At 37.8% G+C, this 24,215-nt stretch overlaps 3 protein-coding genes, 1 long non-coding RNA gene and 2 pseudogenes across 5 annotated transcripts; 4 read left to right on the top strand and 2 right to left on the bottom strand.

Annotated features, from left to right (window-relative positions):
* LOC18767597 (alpha-amylase) lies at positions 124-2,244 on the top strand. Its single transcript, XM_007199782.2, has 4 exons — positions 124-254; positions 397-529; positions 884-1,689; positions 1,852-2,244. Exons 1-4 carry the CDS (start codon positions 171-173, stop codon positions 2,104-2,106), a joined length of 1,278 nt encoding a protein of 425 aa, XP_007199844.1. The 5' UTR covers positions 124-170; the 3' UTR covers positions 2,107-2,244.
* On the top strand, positions 2,400-5,030 carry LOC18767214 (annotated as a pseudogene).
* LOC109950698 lies at positions 7,122-9,944 on the bottom strand. Its single transcript, XR_002273000.1, has 3 exons — positions 9,677-9,944; positions 8,899-8,962; positions 7,122-7,932 (listed from the first exon to the last, which is right to left on the bottom strand). It is a non-coding gene; the product is annotated as an uncharacterized LOC109950698 (long non-coding RNA).
* On the top strand, positions 9,984-12,996 carry LOC109950703 (annotated as a pseudogene).
* Positions 15,611-16,790, top strand: LOC18768424 (ethylene-responsive transcription factor ERF109). Its single transcript, XM_007199245.2, has one exon. The coding sequence runs from the start codon at positions 15,715-15,717 to the stop codon at positions 16,528-16,530; it is 816 nt and encodes a 271-aa protein (XP_007199307.1). The 5' UTR covers positions 15,611-15,714; the 3' UTR covers positions 16,531-16,790.
* On the bottom strand, positions 20,330-23,887 carry LOC18767805 (rRNA biogenesis protein rrp36). 2 transcript variants are annotated; one of them, XM_020569535.1, is made up of 11 exons: positions 23,685-23,887; positions 23,309-23,424; positions 23,063-23,193; positions 22,895-22,961; positions 22,302-22,354; positions 22,092-22,146; positions 21,932-22,006; positions 21,659-21,776; positions 21,387-21,433; positions 21,092-21,283; positions 20,330-20,840 (listed from the first exon to the last, which is right to left on the bottom strand). In XM_020569535.1, exons 2-10 carry the CDS (start codon positions 23,387-23,389, stop codon positions 21,173-21,175), a joined length of 738 nt encoding a protein of 245 aa, XP_020425124.1. In that variant the 5' UTR covers positions 23,390-23,424; positions 23,685-23,887; the 3' UTR covers positions 20,330-20,840; positions 21,092-21,172. The 2 variants fall into 2 exon arrangements, with proteins under 2 accessions (XP_020425124.1, XP_020425123.1); XM_020569534.1 differs by having other exon boundaries at positions 23,708-23,887.

The raw sequence follows: 24,215 nt of genomic DNA, 5'->3' as shown, positions 1-24,215 counted from the left end.
AAAATATCTTGACGTTGATGTGGAATATTTGTACCAAGTTAGGCTAAATAGCAGTTGCGTTTTCACACCTGCATCTTGTAAGATAATCTTAAATACAATGATGAAACGGACACCATTTCACAATGCAACTTTAAGCTCAAACCAGCAGGTTATGATACAAGGAAAGAGACATGAAATCTTTAACTACTCTCTTCTGTGTCCTACTCTGCATCAATCTCCTGCCCAACTTCGCTGCTTCCCAAATCCTTTTTCAGGTATTTACAGAAAGAATACTCTCTCTCTCTCTCTCTCTCTCTCTCTCTCTCTCTCTCTCTCTCTCTCTCTCTCTATATATATATATATATATATGTGTCAATGGGTTATGGGCTAACTTATTTGTTGGGGGCTGATGATCAGGGGTTCAATTGGGAATCATGGAAGACGGAAGGAGGATGGTACAACTCTTTAAGGAAGTCCGTACCTGAACTAGCTTCTTCTGGAATTACACATGTTTGGCTTCCTCCACCTTCTCAGGCTGCTTCATCTGAAGGTAAAATCTGTTCAAACCAGAAATTTTATTATTATTATTATTATTATTTTTTTTTTTTGAAGTTGCTGAGCTAGAACTTAATTTGGGTGCATTTGAATGGAATGATTTAACTTTGATAACCAAAAAAAATTAGTCAAAAATAAAATCAAAATCTATAAACATTAGATACCAAATGACTATTTAAATAACTAGATACAATATATTTGAAATAACTATTTATAAGGAATCATTTGAAATCCATATAATACCAAATGACCCTAAAATTTAGTTTGTGGCAATGTTGAAAGCATAGAGTCTTTAGCTATTTAGCAGCAGTTGCATGACTGCCATATGCCAATTCTTCCCTTTCTCCAGGATACTTGCCTGGAAGGCTCTATGATCTCAGTGCATCAAAATATGGAAGCCAAGATGAACTGAAGTCATTGATAAGCGCCTTCCACGATAGTGGGATACAGGCTGTGGCAGACATAGTTATAAACCACAGAACTGCAGAGAAACAAGATGAGAGAGGAATATGGTGCATCTTTGAAGGAGGAACCCCAGACAATCGCCTTGATTGGGGCCCGTCTCTTATTTGCAGCGACGACACACAATATTCTGATGGCAAGGGGAACCCTGACACTGGAGCCGGCTACGATGCTGCTCCTGATATTGACCACAAAAACACAAGAGTCCAGAAAGAGCTCTCGGATTGGATGAATTGGCTAAAGACTGAAATTGGGTTCAGTGGGTGGAGATTTGATTTTGTCAGGGGATATTCTCCAGAAATTACCAAGTTGTATATGACAAACACAAGTCCAAATTTCGCAGTAGGGGAACTTTGGAATTCCCTTGCTATTGGAAGTGATGGAAAACCAGAGTACAATCAGGATGCCCATCGTCAAGAGCTTGCGGGATGGGTAGAGGGTGCTGGAGGAGCTGTTACAGCATTTGATTTTACCACTAAAGGGATACTTCAAGCTGCAGTCCAAGGGGAACTGTCGCGGCTGAAGGATCCGAATGGAAGGGCTCCAGGAATGATTGGTTTGTTGCCTGGAAAGAGTGTAACTTTCATAGACAATCATGACACAGGTTCCACACAAAAAATTTGGCCATTTCCATCAGATAAAGTCATCCAGGGATATGCCTATATTCTCACTCACCCGGGAATTCCCTCAATTGTAAGTTTCCAAATTTGAGTTACCTTTTCTCAAGTTAGAAAGTTGGCATCTTCATAAGCTGACTAATATGAGATTCTGATTATTGTACTTGTTAGAGCAGAAAACTTATGTTACTTATATGGTCCATTCTTAACATTTGTTTACCTGATTATCTTGTACCAGTTTTATGACCACTTCTTTGACTGGGGCTTGAAAGACGAGATCACTAAACTCATTGCAATCAGATCCCGGAACGGAATCAAACCCGACAGTGCCTTGCGTATTCTAGCATCTGATGCAGATCTCTACGTAGCTGCCATAGATGAGAAAATCATAGCAAAGATTGGTTCAAGGTACGACGTTGGGAACCTTGTACCTCCAACCTACCAAGTTGCAACTTCTGGAAAGGATTACGCCGTGTGGGAGAAAAAAGCATGAGGTCTTAAATATCATCTGTGGAATGAAGTGACTAGAAATTGTTGTATTGCAAGTGTATTTTATGCTTATTTATCAAGGAATAAAGCAAATAGTAGTCCTCTAATAAATAAAAAAAAAAATTGAGGTTTCTTTGGAAGATGCGAGAAAGTGAATACAATTTGCATGTGTGGAATTTCTTTGGACGCAATTACACTGCTTAGGACTCTTATCTATGAAGAATCCAATTGAAGTGTCATTATTAGAGGTTACACTAGAGATGCCTAATTTTCTTACCAAATTTGTTCGCCAAATGATTTGTCAATATACACGTCAATATCTTAGTTGTAAGATTTGGATATGGAAGTAAGTCGCGTGCAATTATTGCATCGCGGTTGCTGAGTTCTGAGGCATTGAGGTCGAAGCTGAGCTTGAATTTGATCCGGGGTTCGCTGATTGATGCTTTTCAGTCGAGTTCTGGTTCTAAGACGCACATGGAATCGTTCTGGAGCACAATGGCGCACCAGACGCTTGGCATTTCCTCGTCGTTATCTACTTTGCTTTTGGGATTTTGGCTGCTCGGCTCTTCTTTGACAGATTCATCTTTTGCATAAGATTTCTAGCAGTTTTTGGGATTTCAAGTTGCTTAAGCATTTGGTTGTGCTCTTTCTTTTTTGAATCTTCAATTAGTAGAATCTGTTTGACTTCTGAGATAAATGTGGAAAACAGAGAGAATAAAATCTTGAATTGCATATCTTGTCCTCCTTTACTGTCCTTATTAGATACTAACTTGTAGAATTTTCTTTGAACTACGATTTTTTTCCTTTCCAAAGTTTTGACTGTGTAACTTAGTTGGATAAGCGCTTTTGTTTCTTGGACTCCAAATAATGGCGCGATAAGTAATTGGGCTTTTAGTACGAATTTTAGTTTGTTTGAGAACTTGCATCTCTATATTGTGGGTTCAAAGAATTGAGTTTGTCTTTATAATTGTCAAGAAAGAATCTTGAACAATTGCAAGAACAAGAGCATTTAACATGGTAGTACAAGCGTGTGCCCTACCATCTGAATGCTTGTTGTAGGACTTTAACATGGTACTTGTTTAATCTTGCCATGATTTCAGGAAAGTTGAGATTTGTGCTGATTTGTCAGAATTGCAGTGTAGTGTTTTTTTGTGTGAAATATTTGTAGTATAGGTTGAATGGTTCATTATTAACTTGCTGATGTTGGGACATTCAAGGTTTCAGTAGCACAAGTTTCGGTCTAGCATCTGAAATGTGCTCTTTATAGGTCAATAACCCTGTAGAAATTTAAGGTGAACTAGATGTTCCCCTTGGAATTGTTAACTGGTTTTCCAGGTGTTGATAATATAGGCTGTTTACAGCTTGTTACATTGGCTTCTTCCAAATGTTAGGTTAGCTTAATTCAAGACTGATTTCTAGAGCATGTACTAGGAGAACTGATATTTCGGTGTTCTGTATATACACCTATGTACTCCATTCTTGTGCTATGAAAAAAATGATCTTCCTCATATTGTTTGAAATTTATTTTCAACATGGTATCATAGCAATATGTTCGTGGTAACCTAACATTTCTGCCACCGTAATCCTACTTTTTTACTATAGCCGCCACCACCACACCATCTCCAAATTAAGTGGAAAGGAATATGCAAGCATACCATAGATTTGATAATTATCCTTATAAGTTAAGTGAAAATGAATATTCAAGCATTCAGTTTACCTTGAAAGCACGCAGCTTTAGCAGATTTGCATGTTTTATCTTACCTTGAATTATAATCCTCATACTGTAATTTTTTTGTGTTTCAGAAAATTGCCATCTGGTTGTTGAGCAAGGGATCTGCTCCATTGAAGCTCGATATGGCTACACGGGCAAAGGTTGTAAAATGTTCAGAGTCACTTTGGAAGCTAACATACTATGCCACTGTTGAAGCATGCATTCTCAAGATAAGCTACCAGGAGACATGGTTCAGAGATACAAAAGAGTACTTTAAAGGCTGGCCAAACCAAGAGTTGGGGTGAGTGATGCATACGGTTGGACTAGTAGTACTTGTTAGATAACTCTTCCTTTTTTTTAAAAATGCTGAAGATGGTTTGATCATGTCTACAATTCAATTTTTGCATGATTTGTTTGGAAGGCAGGGAGTTTGGGGGAGTACCGAAGTTAGGAATGATTTGAATTTGTATAATTCTAGATCAATGATGAGTTTTCGCATAATCTGAGTTTTACAGACATAGCATTCTGAAATTGTCTATTCTAACTCTATTCCTTTCTCGTTTCAGGCTTCCCCTAAAGCTTTTGTATATGGGTCAATGTGGATTCTATACCTATAGCATTGGTGCCCTCCTTACATGGGAGACTCGAAGGAAGGATTTCTCAGTGATGATGGCTCACCATGTAATTATTGTTCTGCTGATTGGGTACTCATACATTACGTGGTATTTTCCAGATTGTTCTGCGAGTACAATAATATGTTGGTATCACCGAGCATATATTTAGCAATGTGCATTTGTGTGGTGTAGAGGATCTCATGCAATGACTTTCTTTTCATTTTTTGGCCACTTGTAGCTTTTTTCGGATTGGCTCAATCATTCTTGCCCTGCATGACGCGAGTGATGTATTTTTGGAAGCTGCCAAGGTTTTCAAGTATTCTGAGAAGGAGCTTGCCGCAAGTGTGTTCTTTGGATTTTTTGCTGTTTCGTGGCTCATACTAAGGCTAATATTCTTCCCCTTCTGGGTTATAAGGTCATCAAGGTCTGCTCTCATGGTAAACCGTTTTATTAAACCAAATTTACATGTAGAGTGGCTCTGACTTATCTTTTCTTATGGTTGGTATTTTCCAGCTATGACCGTATTGACTGCTTGGATCTATCGAAGCCTGTTCCCAGAGCTCTGTACTGTACTATGTGTTGAATACAATGTTACTGATGCTGTTTGTGTTCCACTTATACTGGTGGGTTATGATATGTGCAATGATAAGAAGACAGCTGAAAAATAGAGGAAAAGTTGGAGAACATATAAGATCTGGTCAACCATATATACTGTTTACAAGTTTGAATCTTACAAAGCCTTATACTTCATTATAATTGGAAAATATATTTCTTCTCTTTCACTCTCATTGATTCAGTAATATGGTTGATTCAAAACCTCTTGTTTCGTCGGAAAGCTTTTGAAAGCCGAATGAGTAATACAATCATCCCACATTTGATAACGTGCATAATGTGTCTGCAACACTATCTGGTTGTTCTAGTGTAAAATTGAAACCAGGAGTGGGGGCAAAAGAGTAGTTGAATCATAATGTAGGCCCTGTATTGTAGAACAATCCTATAGAATCCAATATTTGGTTCATGGGAAAGGAGTGGTGTCCGTTTCATCATTGTATTTAAGATTATCTTACAAGACGCAGGTGTGAAAACGTGACTGCTATTTAGTGTCTTTTCCACATCAACGTAATAAAACCGTTAATAGAGCCTTTTCCACACGCACTAGAATTGTCTTCTACAATACCATTCAAGTATCCATGCATGCATGCATTGACATTGGTGGTGGATGTGATAAGGTATCAGACTCAGCCGTGTGGAAAGTATCTTAAGACTTCAATTGGATAGAGATACGTCACAAGACAATTCTATTGCCGTGTGGAAAATCAAGTACTCTTAGCAGGTTTTATGGTTGAGAATAGGGTATATAAATATGGTAAGAGTAGCAAGTTCGATTCTCTTATTCCAAAGATTAAAAGAAAATATCTTCACGTTGATGTAGAATTTGTACCAAGTTATAGACTAAATAGCAGTCACATTTTCGCACCTGCATCTTCTAAGATAATCTTAAATACAATGCATAAAATTGTTAATACTAAGTGATATAGAACAGATGGCAGATTTTATCGCGGTTGAGCTAGAAAAAGGACGTAGTAGGAATATGCAGTTTTGTCGTCCAAGCTCCGATTAGGACGCAAAATACCATTTCGGAAAGGGAACGACGCCACGAGTGTAACTCACAGATTTGCTGTGACATATGATGGATTTTGGCATTCTGAGGTCGTTTGGCCTTCCAAAATTGCAGTTAAAGTTTGATAGTTAATTTTCCAATAAATTCTGTTTTGGACAGTTTAGGAGTTACGTTATTAAGACTCCAAATTAATTCTATTTTTTCAGTTTTATGTAATAACTCCCCTAGCAATTGAAGGGTTGAGGGTTGTTGAGAATTGTGTATTTAGACAGGTTTGTCTAAACGTTTCTGGTAACTCAGTTTTTTAATAACATTATTCTAAGAGAGCTTCTCTTAATTTTCTGGTGGAATCCAGTTTTTCTTGTTACTCAAGGTTTCGCTTGAGACCTTTGTTGCTTGTGCTGCGTCACTAAGGGTTTTGAGGGTCACACATCTAAAAATTTCAGCATTTTGTCAATCAGATTTTCGTCAGAAAGCTTTGAAAGCCAAACGAGTGATACAATCATCCCACATTTGATAACCTGCATAATGTGTCTGCAAATCACTACTTTTGCTTGGTGGAAAGACATCTAAAGGGCTAACTGCTGGAAATGCTCTTAGTGTGGGCAAAAGAGTACTTGATTCATAATATAGGCCCTGTATTGCAGTAGAACAATCCTATAGAATCCAATATTTGAAAGTTGGGACAATATTTGAGTTGTTAAATTACTTTTCTTTGCTATTAATTACATTAATTGCCAATGTGAAAGAGGGATTTATGGACAACGTAATAAAACCGTTAAAATAGAGCCTTTTCCACACGGCACTTGACTTCAACGTGACGTTAGTCTAATCATATTTCTCTTCCGCAAATGTCAAAAGACGTCTAAGTTCGATTCTCCTATTCCAAAGATTAAAAGAAAATATCTTGACGTTGATGTGGAATTTGTACCAAGTTAGACTAAATAGCAGTCACGTTTTCACACCTGTATCTTGTAAAATCATCTTAAATACAACGATGAAACGGACACCATTTCACAAAGCAACTTTAAGCTCAAACCAGCAGGTTATGATACAAGGAAAGAGACATGAAATCTTTAACTACTCTTTTTCATTGATTTTTTGTGTGTAAACTACAGCAGAATATATATACAAGTATATAGCTTGCTATTCAAGCTCAATATTAATTACAAAGTAGATGGATTGCGGCAGCCCCTAATCCTGGAAAGTGCAGCAGCTTCCCAAAGTCAAGCCATCCTCATTAATGCAGCCAACCCCATCAATGAAGCCAACAACCTCATTAATGCAGCAGTCAACCTCATCAATGCCAAACAGTAGCCTGCTAGCTAACACTCCCCTTAGCTAACAATAGCTAACAGGTTACACTAGAGACGCCTAATTTCCTTACCAAATTTGTTCGCCAAATGATGTATCATTATACACGTTAATATCTTAATTGTTAAAAGTAAAAATGGTGTTGAGATTAGAGTAGACCTAGGAGACAAATGACAGGACCAGTCCCGAGATTTCCCCAAAATCGGGGCGAATCCCGTCTTTGATCCGACATCATCACGATGTCGGGCCCACCTACTAAGAAATCGAGACTTTCTACCAAAAATTTGGCAGAGTCTCCCCTGTAATTTAAGCAATCCCAACAAAATTTACTCAACCTGCAACATACACACAAAATAATAATCCCAACCAGCAGCATGCTTTCATACATCTACAAGTCATACTAGAATGGCCTCCGGCCTCACAAGTAAAATCTACCATGGCAATACAGAGCATCTACTGAATTTAGATTACAAGAACAGTTGAGTAGAAGAAATTACACAGTTCCTAACTAGAAAGATGCACATATTGAGCTTCGTACACCACTCGCACGCTTCCTGGAGCGACTACTGGCTGGGGGCGCAAAACAGAAAACATGTGAGTGGACAAAAACCAGATTTGCAGTTAAAAACAACATAGTAACCCCACCATGTAAAAATAATGCTCAAGTCATGCAGGTTCACAATTCAATAATTAATTACTCAAAACATGTTTCATTAAAACTCTTCTAAAACATCAGTTATCTCTTTCAAAAAGAATCTCATTCTCTCAATCTTACAACTCCTGTCAAACTACTAAACAAACTCTAATTCCTTACACTCTCAACTATACATATACATATAAATATACCTATATATATAAATAGAACTATAAATAGCTATACGATATACTCATCACACCACCTAGGTACCGGAGAAAACAATCCAACTGGGGGATCGTTGACTAGTCCGCAGGATTTCCAGGTGTATCCTGCGTCTAGGGATGAGCGGTCCAACCGGGGGACGAAACTCCAAAGCTCCCACACCGGAACATCCAACGCCATGTGTAGCTCCCAAACTATGTCCTACGCGCGCAGACTGGGTCATCACACACCGGAACATCCAACGCCATGGTGATGACCCTAAACATTATACAGAATCTTTCCATACGCCGGAACATCCAACGCCGCATATGGAAAGTGTCTCACACGCCGGAACATCCAACGCCGCGAGTGAGACTAGTAACTGGGGAAGGTACTTACGTAGTGTAATCACACAACTTCTCTCTAAAATCACATTCTTCCACATCACCCTCTAACAACCCAAGTATCTCGTGTATAGAGATTATATAAATATACTTTCCCACACTCCATATAGAATGCACTCTCAAAAACCCAAAATGCCAAACTCACAATATATTGCCAAGTGCTATACGACCGTCAAACTCAACTCATGAACATAATATATATATATATATATATATCCATAAGCCATTAAAACATTATGCAAAAACTTTCATCAATTAAAACCATACATATGATTGAAAACAAAGTCCACTCACAAGTATTCCCTCGCTGCCTGACCACGTGAAGGTCCTGCTTGCTGCGTACGTGTAGTCGAAACACCTATTTCGAGATACGAACGGTTAATTAATATAAAAATCACGTCTAAGCGGAAATTACAAATTAAATGCTTAACTCCCCAAATTTCCCATACGTGCACGTTGAAGAAGGCATCCTAAGGTCCGATTACAGGTTTAAGAAGCATTCACGATTTTTACGGTTATCGCTAACCCGCAACTTTGCATTATTGAATCAGAACATCCGGGGCTCCGATTCAGAATTCGTGAAGTCCCATACGGTCCTAGGAATACCTAGAACAACATATTTTAATTCGGGAAAGATCTAACGGTCGGAACCTATCGAACCCGGATAACGCACAATATGCGAAAATCCGTTCGATAGTCAAACGACATCCGAATCGAGATCCGCGAATTCCTATGCGCTCGTGACAACCTAAGGATCTCATCGGGTTAATTTACATCCTCACCAGCCTTGCCCACGCGCCGTCACACGCGCCGGCAGCGCGTGGGTGTGTAGAGTAATTCCGGCGACGGAAAAACTCCACACCCGAGCTCACCCTTCCTACCCTAGCTCCTACTCGAGGTCAGGATCATTTCATTCAACTACGGGAAGGCCCAATTCGGGCGGCAACTGGCCGGAATTTCATTTTGAAATTCGGCCAAAACCTAGATTTTCAAAATCAATTTCCACCCAGCAATTCAATCCAAACCTATACAACCATCAGCTAGAACTCGAAAAATGGATGAGAAACCATACCTCACCCGTCTGAAATAGTGATCGGAGGAGAGAGAACGAGCGACTGGAATTTCAGACGAAAATCGGCCTGAAATTCATGTTTTCCGGCGACGAGGCTGCGGCTGGCGGCTGGAGGTGGACTGGGGAACGTCGGCGAGGTCTGGCCGGTTGTTTTGGGTCCGGTCTCGGGGCTGGCCGTGGCCTGTGGCGGTGGCTGCGCGATTTGCAGTCGGAGGAGGAGGGAAGATCGACGCGGGAGAGAGAGAAAATCGGGAGGAAGAGAGAGAGAGTGAGGTAAAACTGGAAAAATCTGATTTTTACTCTATCCCTTTTTGAAATATTTACAAGTTTGCTGCTGACAATGTTTTGCCCGTAACTTTTTCGTTACAACTCCGATTCAAGCCTACCGCATGTCTACGAATTTGTCTCAGTACCACCTACCCAGAAATACCATCCACGGTCCCAAAATCCTTCCGAAGAATAAAGTGACCAATTTACCCCTACCCCAAGGGTAAATTCGTAATTTTATTTAAATCAATTAGAATAAACATTTAAGTTGGAGTCGGGGTGTTACAACAAAACTTAGCCTAACATGACCTTATTTATTTCTTGTTGTTCCTTAGCAAAGAACAAGTGCCTCCATCTCCAATTATCCATCATTGCAATTAGCTGGGACAAGTTAATGTCAACCGCACCATAGACAGCAGCGGAATTAGCATTTTAAGGCATGTCTCTAATGGTCCACAATCCGCGTTGAATGACAGTCAGGACACCCACTTACCAAAACAGTCCAGGTTTCATGTCTCTGGGTATAAACAGGTTTTAATCACTTACCAAAACGGTCAGATTTCAGTGCTTCCCAGATCCTATTTCAGGTATTTATAGTAATATATAACCTCTCTCTGTCTCTCTGTCTCTCTGTCTTTCTCTGTAGGACTAATGTATTTTCGGGGGGCTGATGATCAGGGATTCAATTGGGAATCAAGCAAGAAAGGAGGATGGTACAACTCTTTAAGACATTCTGTACCTCAACTAGCTACTTCCGGGATTACACATGTTTGGCTTCCTCCACCTTCTGATGCGATTTCACTTGAAGGTATTTACCTGTCCGAAAACTCTCTCTTGAACCTTGTCAGTTGTGCAAACCACATGTCATTTAAAGTTGTTAAGCTCAAAGATGATCGCAGAACTAGCACGCAAGTCTGCTACAAGACTTTGATCCAAAATTATTCCACTCTTGAAAGCTTAGTCTTTAGCCATAGCAGTAATTGTATGACTGTCATAGGAGAATTTTTTGTATATTGAGCATTCATCTCGTATATTTCCTTTTTCTAAGGATACATGCCTGAAGGCTCTATGATCTCAATGCATCAAAATATTGAAGCCAAGATGAATTGAAGTCACTGATAATTACATGATAGTGGGATACAGGAATGATTAAAGCCCCTCTCTTATTTGCAGCGACGACACACAATATTCTAATGGCAAGGGGAACCATGACACTGGAGCTGACTACAATGCTGCCCCTGATACTGACCACAAAAACACAAAAGTCCAGAAAGAGCTTTCGGATTGGATGAATTGATTAAAGACTGAAATTGGGTTCAGTGGGTGGAGCTCTCGGATAAGGTCATGCACGGATATGCCTACATTCTTACTCATCCAGGGATCCCATCAATTGTAAGTTCTTGGAATTTAATTTACTCTATTTCTCAAGCAAGAAAACTGCCATGTTTCTGTTTCATAAGTGCTTGACAAATGCTCTTTTAGCTGACTATAAAATGAGATTAAGGATGTCCTGGAATTCTCATTATGGTATTTACTAGATTCAGGATGTTTGGATAGAAAAGTTCATTTGACTACATATAAATTAGGTGAAGACTCAGCATGAACTTGCTTTCCAATACATATAAATATGAAATAATGTGATATTGTTGCCAGATTAAGCATTTTCTCACCGCCTAGTATTTGAGGTCTTTCTGTTTCCCTAGTGAACCTATTTAGACTTGATGGTTATGGCCCATACTTCAACTTTGTTTATCTGATTATTTTTGTCACCGTTTTATGACCACTTCTTTTGACTGGGGTCTGAAAGAGGAGTTCACTAAACTCACTGCAATCAGATCCACGAACGGGATCTAATTTGCCTCACCGACAGTGCCTTGCGCATTCAATCTGCTGATGCAGACTTCTATGTAGCTTCCATCGATGAGAAAATCATAGTCAAGATTGGTCCAAGGCTTGACATTGGGAAGCTAGTGCCTCCCGCCTTCAAAATTGGGACTTCTGGAAAGGATTACGCCGTGTGGGAGAAAAAGGAATGAGGTATTGTTGATCTCATCTCTGTGGAACTGGAATGAACTAGTTCGAAATTTTTGCAGTGCAGTTGTACTATTTGCCTGAGTCTATATCTGACTAGAACAGTTTAAGATGTCTATGTAGCTGGATTCAGATTCTTGGAATGGGGTTCAGATTATGCGTCTTGAAGATTCAAATAAGTACTAGCTTTTAGCAACTGAAGCTGTTATCTTGTGTTTAAGCTAATATTGCTCCAAAAGTTAAGGATCTTGAGTGTATGGGGTTTGTTCTGACACTCCATTTTCTATAAAGGAAAACTGGCCTTAAAATGCCAATGAACTTCACAAATTCACTATTTTCAAGAGTCTACTTTAACATCCCAAGTCACGCATTGATGCCCATGAGCCGTTTTGAGCTCAAGTTGCAGTCCATCTAATTAACATCTTCCATTTCCTTCAGATCAAGTCATGCAAGGATATGCCTACATCCAGGGAATGGAAATATGGAGACATTTTATGGAACGGAAAGTGTTACATGATAACCTGATATTACAGAGAAATTTTTCAATGTGACCGTGGTGTTACTAATCCACACAAGTTATAGACGTGTGGTGGACGACGAGAATGCTGAAAATTTACTCCTACATTATGTTACCGGAAAGAAAAACCTTATACAAAATAACACTTGCACAGACAATTTCGACAAGAAAATGGGGCACATACTAATCTACCACGTGCTACTTCTGGAAGATCTCTCTGTTCATTGCAGATTGTGAATGGTGTGCAGAAAATGTGTTAGATGCTTTGATTCCAAGGAGACATGGGATTTGATGGGAAGCGAGTTTTATACACTGATTTCCCAGTATCGTTCAGGAAATGTCTAATCCATAGCTGACAAGGCCACTGACATCAGACATGGTCTTCGAGTGCGGTCCAGACCCAATTCAGTTGTTGTCTTTTTAACATGCCAGTAACTTATGAGCAGTACTCTTGCTACCATGTAAAATACCTTTCAGCCCCTGTTATGAATCCGTAAGTTTTTTTAATTTTTTTTTTCTTTACAAGCAATAGTGTGGGAAGAGGAAGTCCAACACACAACATTTCACTAGTGAATTATTATATATTTTTTTAAAAGGCCAAATATTATATGTATAGTCAGTGGTAGATTCATGAATTTTCTTTCTAAAGCAAGAACTACTAATAGTGAAGATCAATCGACTCTTAAATATTAAAAAACGCATCATATAAACATATCCATGTACAAATTAGAGGTTGCCCTCCTTGCCCTGCCTTAGTCTTCTTTAAGGTATTTTATCGAACAGCTTACTCCCATTCAATACGAAATCTCATGAAAATTTGAGATCGAACTTTTAATGGATCCACTAGTTTGTGTAACATCATGCTTTAAATCTAGACCTTGTTGCAGAAAAATTATCAATCATACACATGTGTTGGCGCCCATTACCAAACTCGATCAAAATTGAGTGCAGCCATCCGATTAAATTGCAGCTTTTAGATAGAGGAAAATCTCAATCGTGATTGACATTGATAACGGGCGCCAAAACAGGTGTACATTGATAATCATTTTACCACGCATGGTTAAAGAAAACTAGAAAGAAATGAATGAGTGTTGAATGTGAGAGATTCTTGTGTGCGATCACACACACACACACACCTCAGGAAGGAGTGGTCCCACACACACTTTAGTGTACGGGGATGGAAGTTTGAGAACTTTACTTTTTGAAGGCAAATCCAATTCAGCAATGAATGTTGAAAGTTTTGGTGGGGTATGTCTGTCTGTCTGTCTTGTCTTAACCTTTGGCAGTCGAGTGGACGGAGAGAGAGTGACCTCCGAGATGACAATGAGAGTTCAGCTGGCGCTTGAAGGCTTTCTTCTAACCGCGTGTTGTGTGAAATGCCAAGACTATCTGTGATGTGGACACCCGTGTTTCTTTTTTCATGTTGAAAAGTTCCAGGTTGTATATAAAGTTGCTTTAAGTCCATCTCCAAATAAAAAAATAAAATCAAACAAAATTAAAAAAGTTGCTTACGTCATCGTATTAACGCAATCCAATCACTTATCAATGAAGACTTTTGAGTTGGTTGTACTTGCAATACGCCATCAGCTCAAATATAAAATTTACCATTCTTTTAATATTGGCTAAACATCATCATTGGAATGCTTATTAATTAGGGATTTTTCTTTTTCTTTTTTAATTCTTATGAAATTGAGTTTTTATTTTAAGGTTGAGGTTTTTACTTTAAGTCTTTAAAAGTCATTTTACAAAGGGATAAATTTGTATATAAAATTTTGGAGATAAGGTGGGTGGAGAAATAGAACAAGGGGTGGAAATAGCAATTTTTACCCGATTCTACTATGAATATTATACAAAGACCATGATAATCGAATTTGGATAAAAATATTCAAAATTAGCCACTTATCATGTATTCATTAATACTAGCCCCTATATATGATATTCCATTTTGTTCTTGTGTCATGAAATTTAGAGAAAGAAGTCCACATCTTGTCAACTGAGTTAAATTTAGAGAAAAAAGACCACCATATGGGTTAGATTTAGAGGAAAAAGCCCACCAATTGTCTTAATTTGGTTTATTTTTAATAAAACGTGGGATGGGCTTCATTGTGAGTTTTTCTTATGAAAAGTTGGTGACAGTGTTGTAATTTATATGCTTTTGGAGTGTTCTTTTGTTTTTGAAAATGGGGTTCGGAATTTTTATTTATTTATAGAGTTCCTATAGGGTTGGGTTTTCTACTATTTCAGGCCTACTCGCAATTTATTTTCCAAAAAAATTGAAATAATTTGTTGTAACTTCAGAAACAACAAAGTTTGCTGTTCATAAATTGATATTAAGCATATGTTTTATTTTACATTAATAACTTATCTAGTAGGATATTATTTTCCTAATATAATTTTAGATATAATTTTTATTAGCTAAATTTAGAAATATTTTGGAACTTAGGGTTTCCTACAATTTTAAAGTTTTTTTAAAATTTTAATTTAAACTAACTCGTATCATTGCATTTGTAACAGTTCAATTTATTATCAATCAAATATCCTTGAATTTTACCAATCTTCTTTGGTTTACATTTCATTATAATTGTAACTGTGCATATGTGACATGTTGTAATTTTTGTATAAAAAATAATCAAGCTATGTTCTATGAAAAAGATTAAGCAGTGTTCTAAAAAACTTCCGAAGTTTCCATGTTGACTCAAGTACTGTTGAATAAGTTCATCCTTAAAATCTAGCAAGGGACAACACGTCAGGATTTTCATTTGTCTGCGATGATGACGTAATCATTAACGTGTATGTTGGTCGTTGATCAAAAGGAAACTTCAACCCTGTCCCATAGCGGAACCCGTCTACTTCTCCAACTGCCACGTGTCCCTATCCTTAGATGTCATAAAGCCCAGGTCACCTTCCGCTGTTAAAACGGCGCGTGTGAGCGTCAGCCCACATGTTAACCGAAGAGAGTCCGTCCAGTTCGGACACTTGTACACTTCCACTTTACTCCGCATCGCATATAGAAAAACACAAACAACACCCACAAAATTCCCCACGTGTGCGACCACACTGCGTGTTTGAACGGTGTGACAGCTGTTGCCCACGTCACCCTATCCCTTCGTATATAAACGCCCACCACTCTCTCTCTCTCCACTCCAACGCAAAAATTTTCAAACACTTTCTCACTACACACAACACTATCTCCTTCTCTCTTCTCTTCTCTTACGACGACAACATGCGATCCTCCTACAAGCGACCCAAGCTCAACGACCCCCAGTCCATCCACCCGGCTGAGCCTCCGATGCCGCTGCCGCCTCGCCGCCTCACCCAAGACCAAGAGTTCACCGTCATCGTCTCCGCGCTTCGCAACGTCGTCGCTGGCACCGCCACCTCCGCCTCCATGGACTTCAATTCCCTCCTCCCCCCACTACAATGCGCCGCCACTTCCTACCAGGGCGCAACTGGCAGTAGCTGCTACAGCGACGCCCTATTGACACAGTCCGATTTGGACACCTGCAACGTGTGCAAAATTAAGGGCTGTCTAGGGTGCAATTTTTTCCCGCCACCAGCTCCGGAGGAAAAGGGAAACAATAACAAAAAGGGGCCCAAGAAGAGGGTGAAGAAGAACTACAGGGGAGTGAGGCAGAGGCCTTGGGGTAAATGGGCTGCGGAAATTCGAGACCCGAGACGGGCGACTCGGGTCTGGCTCGGCACATTCACGACGGCGGAGGAGGCTGCCCGGGCCTACGACAAGGCCGCGATCGAGTTCCGTGGACCCAGAGCAAAGCTCAATTTTCCATTTCCCGACACCACATTGTTGACCCAGGAAACCAATCCAGCACAGCCCGCACAGCCCCAGCCGGTAGTTACAGAGCAAGAGACAAGCAACGAATTTTCTCGGGAAATTGAAATGACGGAAATTGGGAAGGGAAAGGAAAAGGAAAAGGAATTCTGGGAAATGATTGGAGAAGACGAAATCCAACAGTGGATGAGGATGATGGATTTTGCCACTGATCATTCCTCGGATTCTGGAAATGCTCAAAGCGCTTGAGCCCAATTTATTTTCAGGCATAAATTACATAAAATTGCATATTTTTTTATTTTTTTTTCTAGACAAAATTGTAGCTTTGTACGTGTCTAAAACAAGTTCGTCTGTTCTTCATTTAACATTTATGTGATCAATTTTAGAAGCAAATCACATTTATGTTGCATAATTTGTTCCCAATGTAAAATTGAACAAAAATTAGTATTATTTTTATAGTCTAATTTTGTTTGTGGGATCCACACGTACCAATCAGCTTGGATCAAATATAGCATGCGCGTTCACAATATTCTGAAAGCCCTACCACATACTGCCACGTGTACTGGAAGCGAAAACATTCAGGTGATTTGTGAGAATACAACATGTGCGCTTTTCTTTTCGGGAGTAAAATAATTGGGAGCACGAATTCCACGTTTTTTTTATTAGCACGTGGGAATAGGGTTAGGACTGCACTAAAAAAATTAGTGGATTATCCGAAGGGAAGGAAAATGAAAACATTTTATTCTAGATTTGATTATTTTAATATTGGAGTCAAAAAGATTAAGCGTACTGAACAATGAATGGACATGCTCTAATTAGCCCGGCTGGTTGTGGACAAAACGAGTAGGGTCCTCTAATTTGACAGTTTTTAATAAAACATGATTAACACCTGTTAATACCCACCTTAATTTTAGGATGCAAAACATTTATGATGAAGAATGATTTACATAATTTAGGGAACGTTTTGGAGTGTTTTTGGAGCTGTCAAAAGCCGTTTTAAATTAGTACAAATACTAAGGAGTGTTTTAAAAGCTGTTTCCAAATAATCTAGGCGTGCTTTGGTGGGATTCAAAAGCATTTGAGGTGGTTTTTAAAGAAGCACATAATAGAAGTGTTGCATGAAAGAAACACGGAAAACACTTGGTTCCCATTAATAAAAGTCTAAACTAAGAGAAGTGAGTTTGGAGAAAATATGATGGGAATGTGGAGAATAATGAAAAGGGTCATCATTTTCTACAACCACTGAGAGTGATTGAATAATCGTAGTCACAGTGATTAACATGAATATTAACTCCTTAACTACTCTCCTAGCAATCATTTCCATACACCTTATTGTTTCCCTGCAAACAGAAAACCATATAATTTATAGGAAATTTTGGATTCATTCTTAATTAGGATTAGTTTTAATTGAGGTTACTGATCTTAGCTTTTGGCTAAACTCACTATATATTGGGGGTTACCTCAAATAATTTTATTTGAGGGACACTCTTTAGGGTCTCTATCGAATTTTTTTTTCAATGATCCAAAACCGTTATTTTTTTTTTAAAGTCTATATTTATATATCATCCTTGCAAAAAATTAGATAAATCGGAAACAGTTTCGACATCCAATTGTGTTCTACAAAATCAATGAACACAGTGCTTCAAGAAAGTACTAAAATTTCAATAATTCAATTGAGTGGTCAAATGATATCGGATTCAATTATAAAGATGATATTTGAATGAATATCTACAAAATAGATGGTTTGGATTAGTGAAATATAATACAGAGTGGGCCCTATAAGAGTGTCCCTCAAATAATTATTTGAGAGATCCCTCAATTGAAGCTCTTTATATACATATAGAATTATGTCTTTCTAAGGGTCACCATACTTTAAGTTTGTAATTATAAGGTAAAAGACCCACCAAACTCATTTTCAAGTTCACAAGTACATACTTAAACCCCTGGAAAACTTACAATTTACACACTCCGTTACACAAACCGTTATTAAGTCTATTAAATGCTGATGTGTCAAACATGGGATCCCTTTTTTTAATGATGTCCTATATGGGCAAAACAGTAATAATAATTCCTTGTATTTAAAAATAGTTATAAAAAAAAAGTAATTAAAAACAATGTTGCCGCTCAAAGAATCGCCCAACCATCTCCTTCTCCCTTATGCCTCGTTTGGTTCATGGGAAAGGAATCTTGGGGATAGGAAAGCAATTGCTTTCCCATGTTTGGTAAGTTAGGCATGAGAAATCATTGCCTGGGACATGGGAAAGTAGGAGGGAAAGTGATGACATCTTTCCTCCTTGGGTTTTACTTTCCCTTCCCATGGGAAAGTAAGGCCAGCATTAAAGAAACAAACACTAGCTATCTCTGACATGCTCACCAACTCAAGTGATTTTGCATGGAATGATGAAGAAAAAATGGTGGTATGCGAGAAACAAGTCTTTGATGATTGGGTTAAGGTAAGCCAAATTGTATTCATAATTGTCATCGTCAATTATTATTATTATATATATATTGGCATCTAATTTCATGGAAAATGAAAAAAAAAAAAAAAAAAAAAAGGTCCATAATTCTGCGAAAAGATTAAGAAACAAACAATTTCCTCATTATGATACTCTAGTGGAAGTTTTTGGGAAAGATCGAGCAAATGGCAAAGGAGCTGAAGGTCCTGCAGAAGTGATTGAAGATCTTACTGATAATAATACTTTTAACTTTGAAGGAGATGGCCTAGATGACATCAATTTTTCTTCCCCTACTACCCAAACTCCTATATGCCCTCCTTCGACTCGTCCCAATAAACGGGCACGAAATGACAGTTGGTCGCACACTATAGGAGATATGGCTAGCACACTTCGATCTTTTGTGGACATGACCAAGACTCATTTGGAGACTATGAAATGTGTTCTAATGAGTGAGAATGCAACATCAGAGCGAGAGCCAAAATTGTTGATGAGCTTCAGAAAATTCAAGGTTTGAGTGATATGGATGTCATTGATGCTGCTGCTGCAATTATCAGTGATGACGCAAAAATTGACCTCTTGTTCACTTTACTAGATAATTTAAAGATACAATGGGTTAAGAAACTTCTTCACCAGTATTAGAAATGGTTTTCAATTCTGCAATTTGAATGAATCTCATGTTAGGAACTATCTTTTTGAAATGTTTTAGTGCAATATTTTGGATTGTAGGTGATGACTTAAGCTTGGCTGGGCTAAAATTGAATTTTGAATTTTAGATGCATATGTAGATGCATTTTAAGGAACTGTTGATGATGTTGTAGTACTTGGTTTTTTGTTTAGAATCTTGTGATTGTGAGTGAGAAACTTCAATCGATCTGTTGGTTGTAGAGGCATTTTGATGAATAGTTTTATTAGTATGCTAGTTGCATATGGATTTTGAAAAACAATTTTATGAAATGCATATGCAGTTTCTCAAACTGCTTTGTGATTAATTCATATTTGCTGTTAAAATGCTGATAATGTTGGCATTGGTTTTGTTTTCTGAATTTTTTTTTTTTTTTTTTTTGTGATTTAATGGTGTGCTAGCTGCATATGTAGCTTGAGGAACTGTTTTATGTTAAAATCATGTATGAAGTCTTGTTTTATATGAAATCAATATGAGGATAATAAATATAAAGTCTAGTTTTTAGAATGTTGAGGATGTTTCAGTTGGTTTTGTCTTCTGAATTGTGTGATTGTGATTCATTTTTCTGCTAGCTGTATATGCAGTTTGAGAGATGCAGATTAACTGCTTTATGTTTAATTCATATAAAGCCATGTTTTTAGAATGTTGATGATGTTTAGATGTTGAGATGTTGAAGTCAATTCTATTATTTTTTATTTTATGCATGCTGATTAGTCTTTTTTAAAGTATAATATATATTTTTTTAAATTCATATGTAGATGAACTGTTGTAGCTGCATATGGACTGCTTTTCGATAAGAATACACCCAATTCCAGCAAATTGTATTGATCAGCTGAAGAAGTCCTATGCTTTTTTTTTTTAAAGCACAAAAAACTGACTAGTGACAAGAAAGAACTAATCCAACACCAAAGGCCATAAACTGAAATTTTGCATATTCGGACTATCAATAGGACATTGGTGTAATGTTTAATAATTAAATTAGAAAGTTTAATAAAATTAATATATTTTTCATATTTTTAATAGGGGTACAATTGGGAAACTAAAGAAAATTTGTCTTCCATTACTTACTCAAAACAAACATGGGAAAAGAAATAAAGTGATATTTCCGAGTTACTTTCGTGGGGAGATGAAACTGTTATGGATTTTTGCTATGTGAATGGAGTTGTATTTGGCAGATGAAATGGTGATGGGTTGTTGGGTCTTGAGTGATGATTGTAATCTGCAATATTGTGTGTCCCTCTGCCATCAAGATGCTCAGCTATTAGGTTCCACTTTTGAGGACCATATTGGGCCACAAGTTCTTTCAGCTTTGATCTTCAGCATGTCTCCAATGGCCTCTGACACAACTCTTTGTATGCCCACTAGTACTAGTTCTCCCAGCTGCAGCAAGGCTCCTACCTTCCTCAGAGCTCTGGGGTTGGCTGGGTGGGGAAGAGAGAGGGTGAGAGTTTATTTGATTTTTTTTATAAAAAAAATTGTTTCACTATTGCATTTAAAAGAATGAAATAGTGAGCAAATATAGCAGCTACGAATAAGAAAAAGATCATTTGAGGTACTCTTGCCACCCACATCCAAATTTGACAACTAAATTCCAAATAGTAAAAAAAAAATATTATTTTGGGTGCTTTTCTTCAAAATTTACTGAAATTTGCAGCTTTCCAAGCAAACTCACCATGTCACTACCCAGTAGTCTCCCAATGCCACTCAGCTAATGAGAGAATTTACTCTGCTTCTCCAGAACCAAGTGAAGTCATTACATTTGTTGCTCAGTGTTGTCAGGCCTACGGTATGGCATGTATATGTGGTCCTTTGCAGCATTCTTCCTGCGCCTTTTCTCGATGAAGGCTTCAAGCTTGCTCGATCCCTGATCATTTAAAAAAAAATTACGTTAGTTGCCAAAGCCATGATGACTAAGTACTAGTCCCAACAAGGTATTTTGAACATCATTACGAAACAAAAATCTGTACCTTGAGTTGTTTATACTTTTCTATAAGTCGTTTCTTTCGGATCTCAGCTGCAAATAATTAAAAATGTTAAAAAAGTACAATTGGGATTCGAATCATCAGATGATAAGATCTTGGGGTTCTCTTGTCAAGGGGTCTAGAATTCCTCGTATAATGAATCTAAAATATTTTGCTTTTTCTTGCATCTGCCAAGTACTATCCAGAAATATAGACTATTGAAACAAAACACACATGCACATGCACACAGAGATGGAGAGAGAGCAAGAAAGTATTACATTTCTTAAGAAAAAAGGGTTGTTTCCCTTGCTTTGCTGCTTTTCTCTCTTTTTGCTTGTGCTCGGCCAGTATTGCAGCTACAGTGCGCTTGGCTGACTCAGATTTGAGCTGTTTATCCTGAAAAGACACAACAATGAAGAAAACTGAATAGTGACAGAGCCAGTTTCTCTAATTTTTCTTTCAAGCAAAATAGAGAGTTAAAAGGAATATATAGCAAGGACAGATAAAAGAGGGAATCTATCAGATATACATTTTTGAAGGCAAGCACTTATGATCCAAGATATGCGTTTCTTTAGTTCTTCAATGACTTCTGGGTCCTTGGATTTCTTCACTTGCTTCTGCAGTTCCTGCCATATGCAAAACAAAAATCAGAGAAAAATAATAAACATGTAGAGATGAAACTGAAGACATGACATATTTAAGAAATTTTACCCCTCTCTCGGCAGGAAGCTCGTTTGCAAATAGAAAGTCATATCTCTTCCTAAACCTGTTGACTGCAGGTTATCTTTTCTATTTTCTAAATAACATAAATTTTGTTGAAGCCAGAAGTAGCAACTCATCTTTCATAAAAAGAGAGAAGCCCAAATAAAGTAATCTATACACACACCACAAATAGGGGGGAAGAGAGAGAGAGAAGCCTACCCGTCAACATCCAGTGTTCCACATAAAGATTCAAAACGTGGGTCACGTACCACCTGAACATAGCAAGAAATAATTTCAACGGAAGTACACTGATTGAATTGTTCAAGCTCTACACTAAACGAAGTACATGTAAGCCTTCTGCTTTACTCCAATACTCCATTAGTTGTCTTAATAAGATGATTGCCTAGGTATGGAAATACCTGGCTCTAATCATAGATTGACTACTCACAACTTTGCTCATCCACTTTCTCGCTTTAACATTACTTTGATACAAAAAGAACTTCTCTAGGAGAAATGAATTCTAAGAATAAAATCCACATCAAATACTAAAAACCATAATCCCCCTATGTCATGCTTAATAACACACCAGGTTTTGATTCCAAGTAGGTCATAGAAAAAACATAAAAACACAAAACAAGAAACAAGCTACAGTTATTTATAGTCAATTTTTGTCATAGTAAACTATTTAAGTTATCAATATTTTCTCATGAAAACCTTTGGAACCCAATAGGAACACAATAGGCGTACCGCAAATTGAATCTTAATTAAGTCATAAAATCACAATGCAGAACATCTTTATATCAAAAGCTCACCTTTTTCGAACCTTGAATGATCTCTCGAAATCTTGTAACAGGCTTCTCGCAACCAACCTCCATTGGCCTTCAAAAGCAAACATACACACACATATTCAGCTCTTCAATTGCATTATGAAAAACTGAACAAAAACCAAAGGGAAACAATCTAATGTATGCTCAAATTACCGGTTCTTGTTTGCCCGGCCACCCTTCTTCTCTTCTTTGGGCTTTGGGTGCACTAAATGTGACCCATTTGAGCGTGCCTTTTGCAGTTCTCCAAATGTCACATCTGCGAGCTCCTGCTCTATCTCCTTCTCCTATTTTAAATATAAAAAATAATGAAAATCAAATGCAAAAATTGATTCTTCTTCACAACAATAAGAATTATAATAGCAATAAAAAAAAAAAAAAAATTTACTTTTGATTACTTACATCTTCGGATGAAGACGAAGATTCGGATTCTTCGAACTTTATTTTGCTTGATGTGGAGATTGTGCCTCGAGGTTTCTTCATTTTAATTATCTGAGTTAAATAGGATTGGGTTTGCCCTATAAATTGAAATCCAAGTTGATTAATTTCAAGAAAGACATAATACAGAACACAATTAAATCCAAAAACATTCAAAATCATACAAACTACAACAGATGAGAATATTAGGGCATAAAATTGATATTTCGACAATTCCAACTTCACAAATTAACCACACAACAGCTTATCAAAGAACATAAACAAATTAACCCCAATATTACCCATATACCTATTATCTAATTAACAGCACAGCAGCTTATTGAAAGAATAAGAAGAAAACCTTAAGCTGCGTAAGAAACCCACCCAACCAAATGAATCTGAGATGCCAATGGCGATAGGTGCGACGGCGATGGCGACGGGTGCGACGGCGATTGCTGGTGGGTTCTCTCTCTTCCTTCTTCCTCCTCCTTTTTTGGTTGCCGTCTGAATCGCTCGCCCAAAAGACGTAGCTAGCATCTCGACAGAGGCAGGGTCATTATTACATTTTTTGGCACAGTTCTGTTCTCCTTTGAAGTTTTAAGTTTACATTTTAAACCCAAATATTCAATAACTTTCAAAATCACCCCCAAATTTTCAAAATGTTTTCGCTTTTACCCCTTTGATGTATCGGATACGAGCATACCCCAAAAACTTCCGTATCGGTGCAACAGAGCTCACACAATATTTGATTCACAGGATGGATGATTATATCAAAATGTATTTGTTATCAAAATGCATTTAATTTGGTTAAATGTATTAATTGGTTTTTAGTTTGTTTGGTTTTTTAAAAAGACTTTTCCTATTGAGAGGAGTCATAATATACTAAGAACTT

Source organism: Prunus persica, chromosome G8 (assembly GCF_000346465.2).
Source record: "Prunus persica cultivar Lovell chromosome G8, Prunus_persica_NCBIv2, whole genome shotgun sequence".
NCBI lineage: Eukaryota > Viridiplantae > Streptophyta > Magnoliopsida > Rosales > Rosaceae > Prunus > Prunus persica.
Note: the sequence above shows the minus strand (reverse complement) of the source record. Positions and strands in the feature narration are given on the sequence as shown.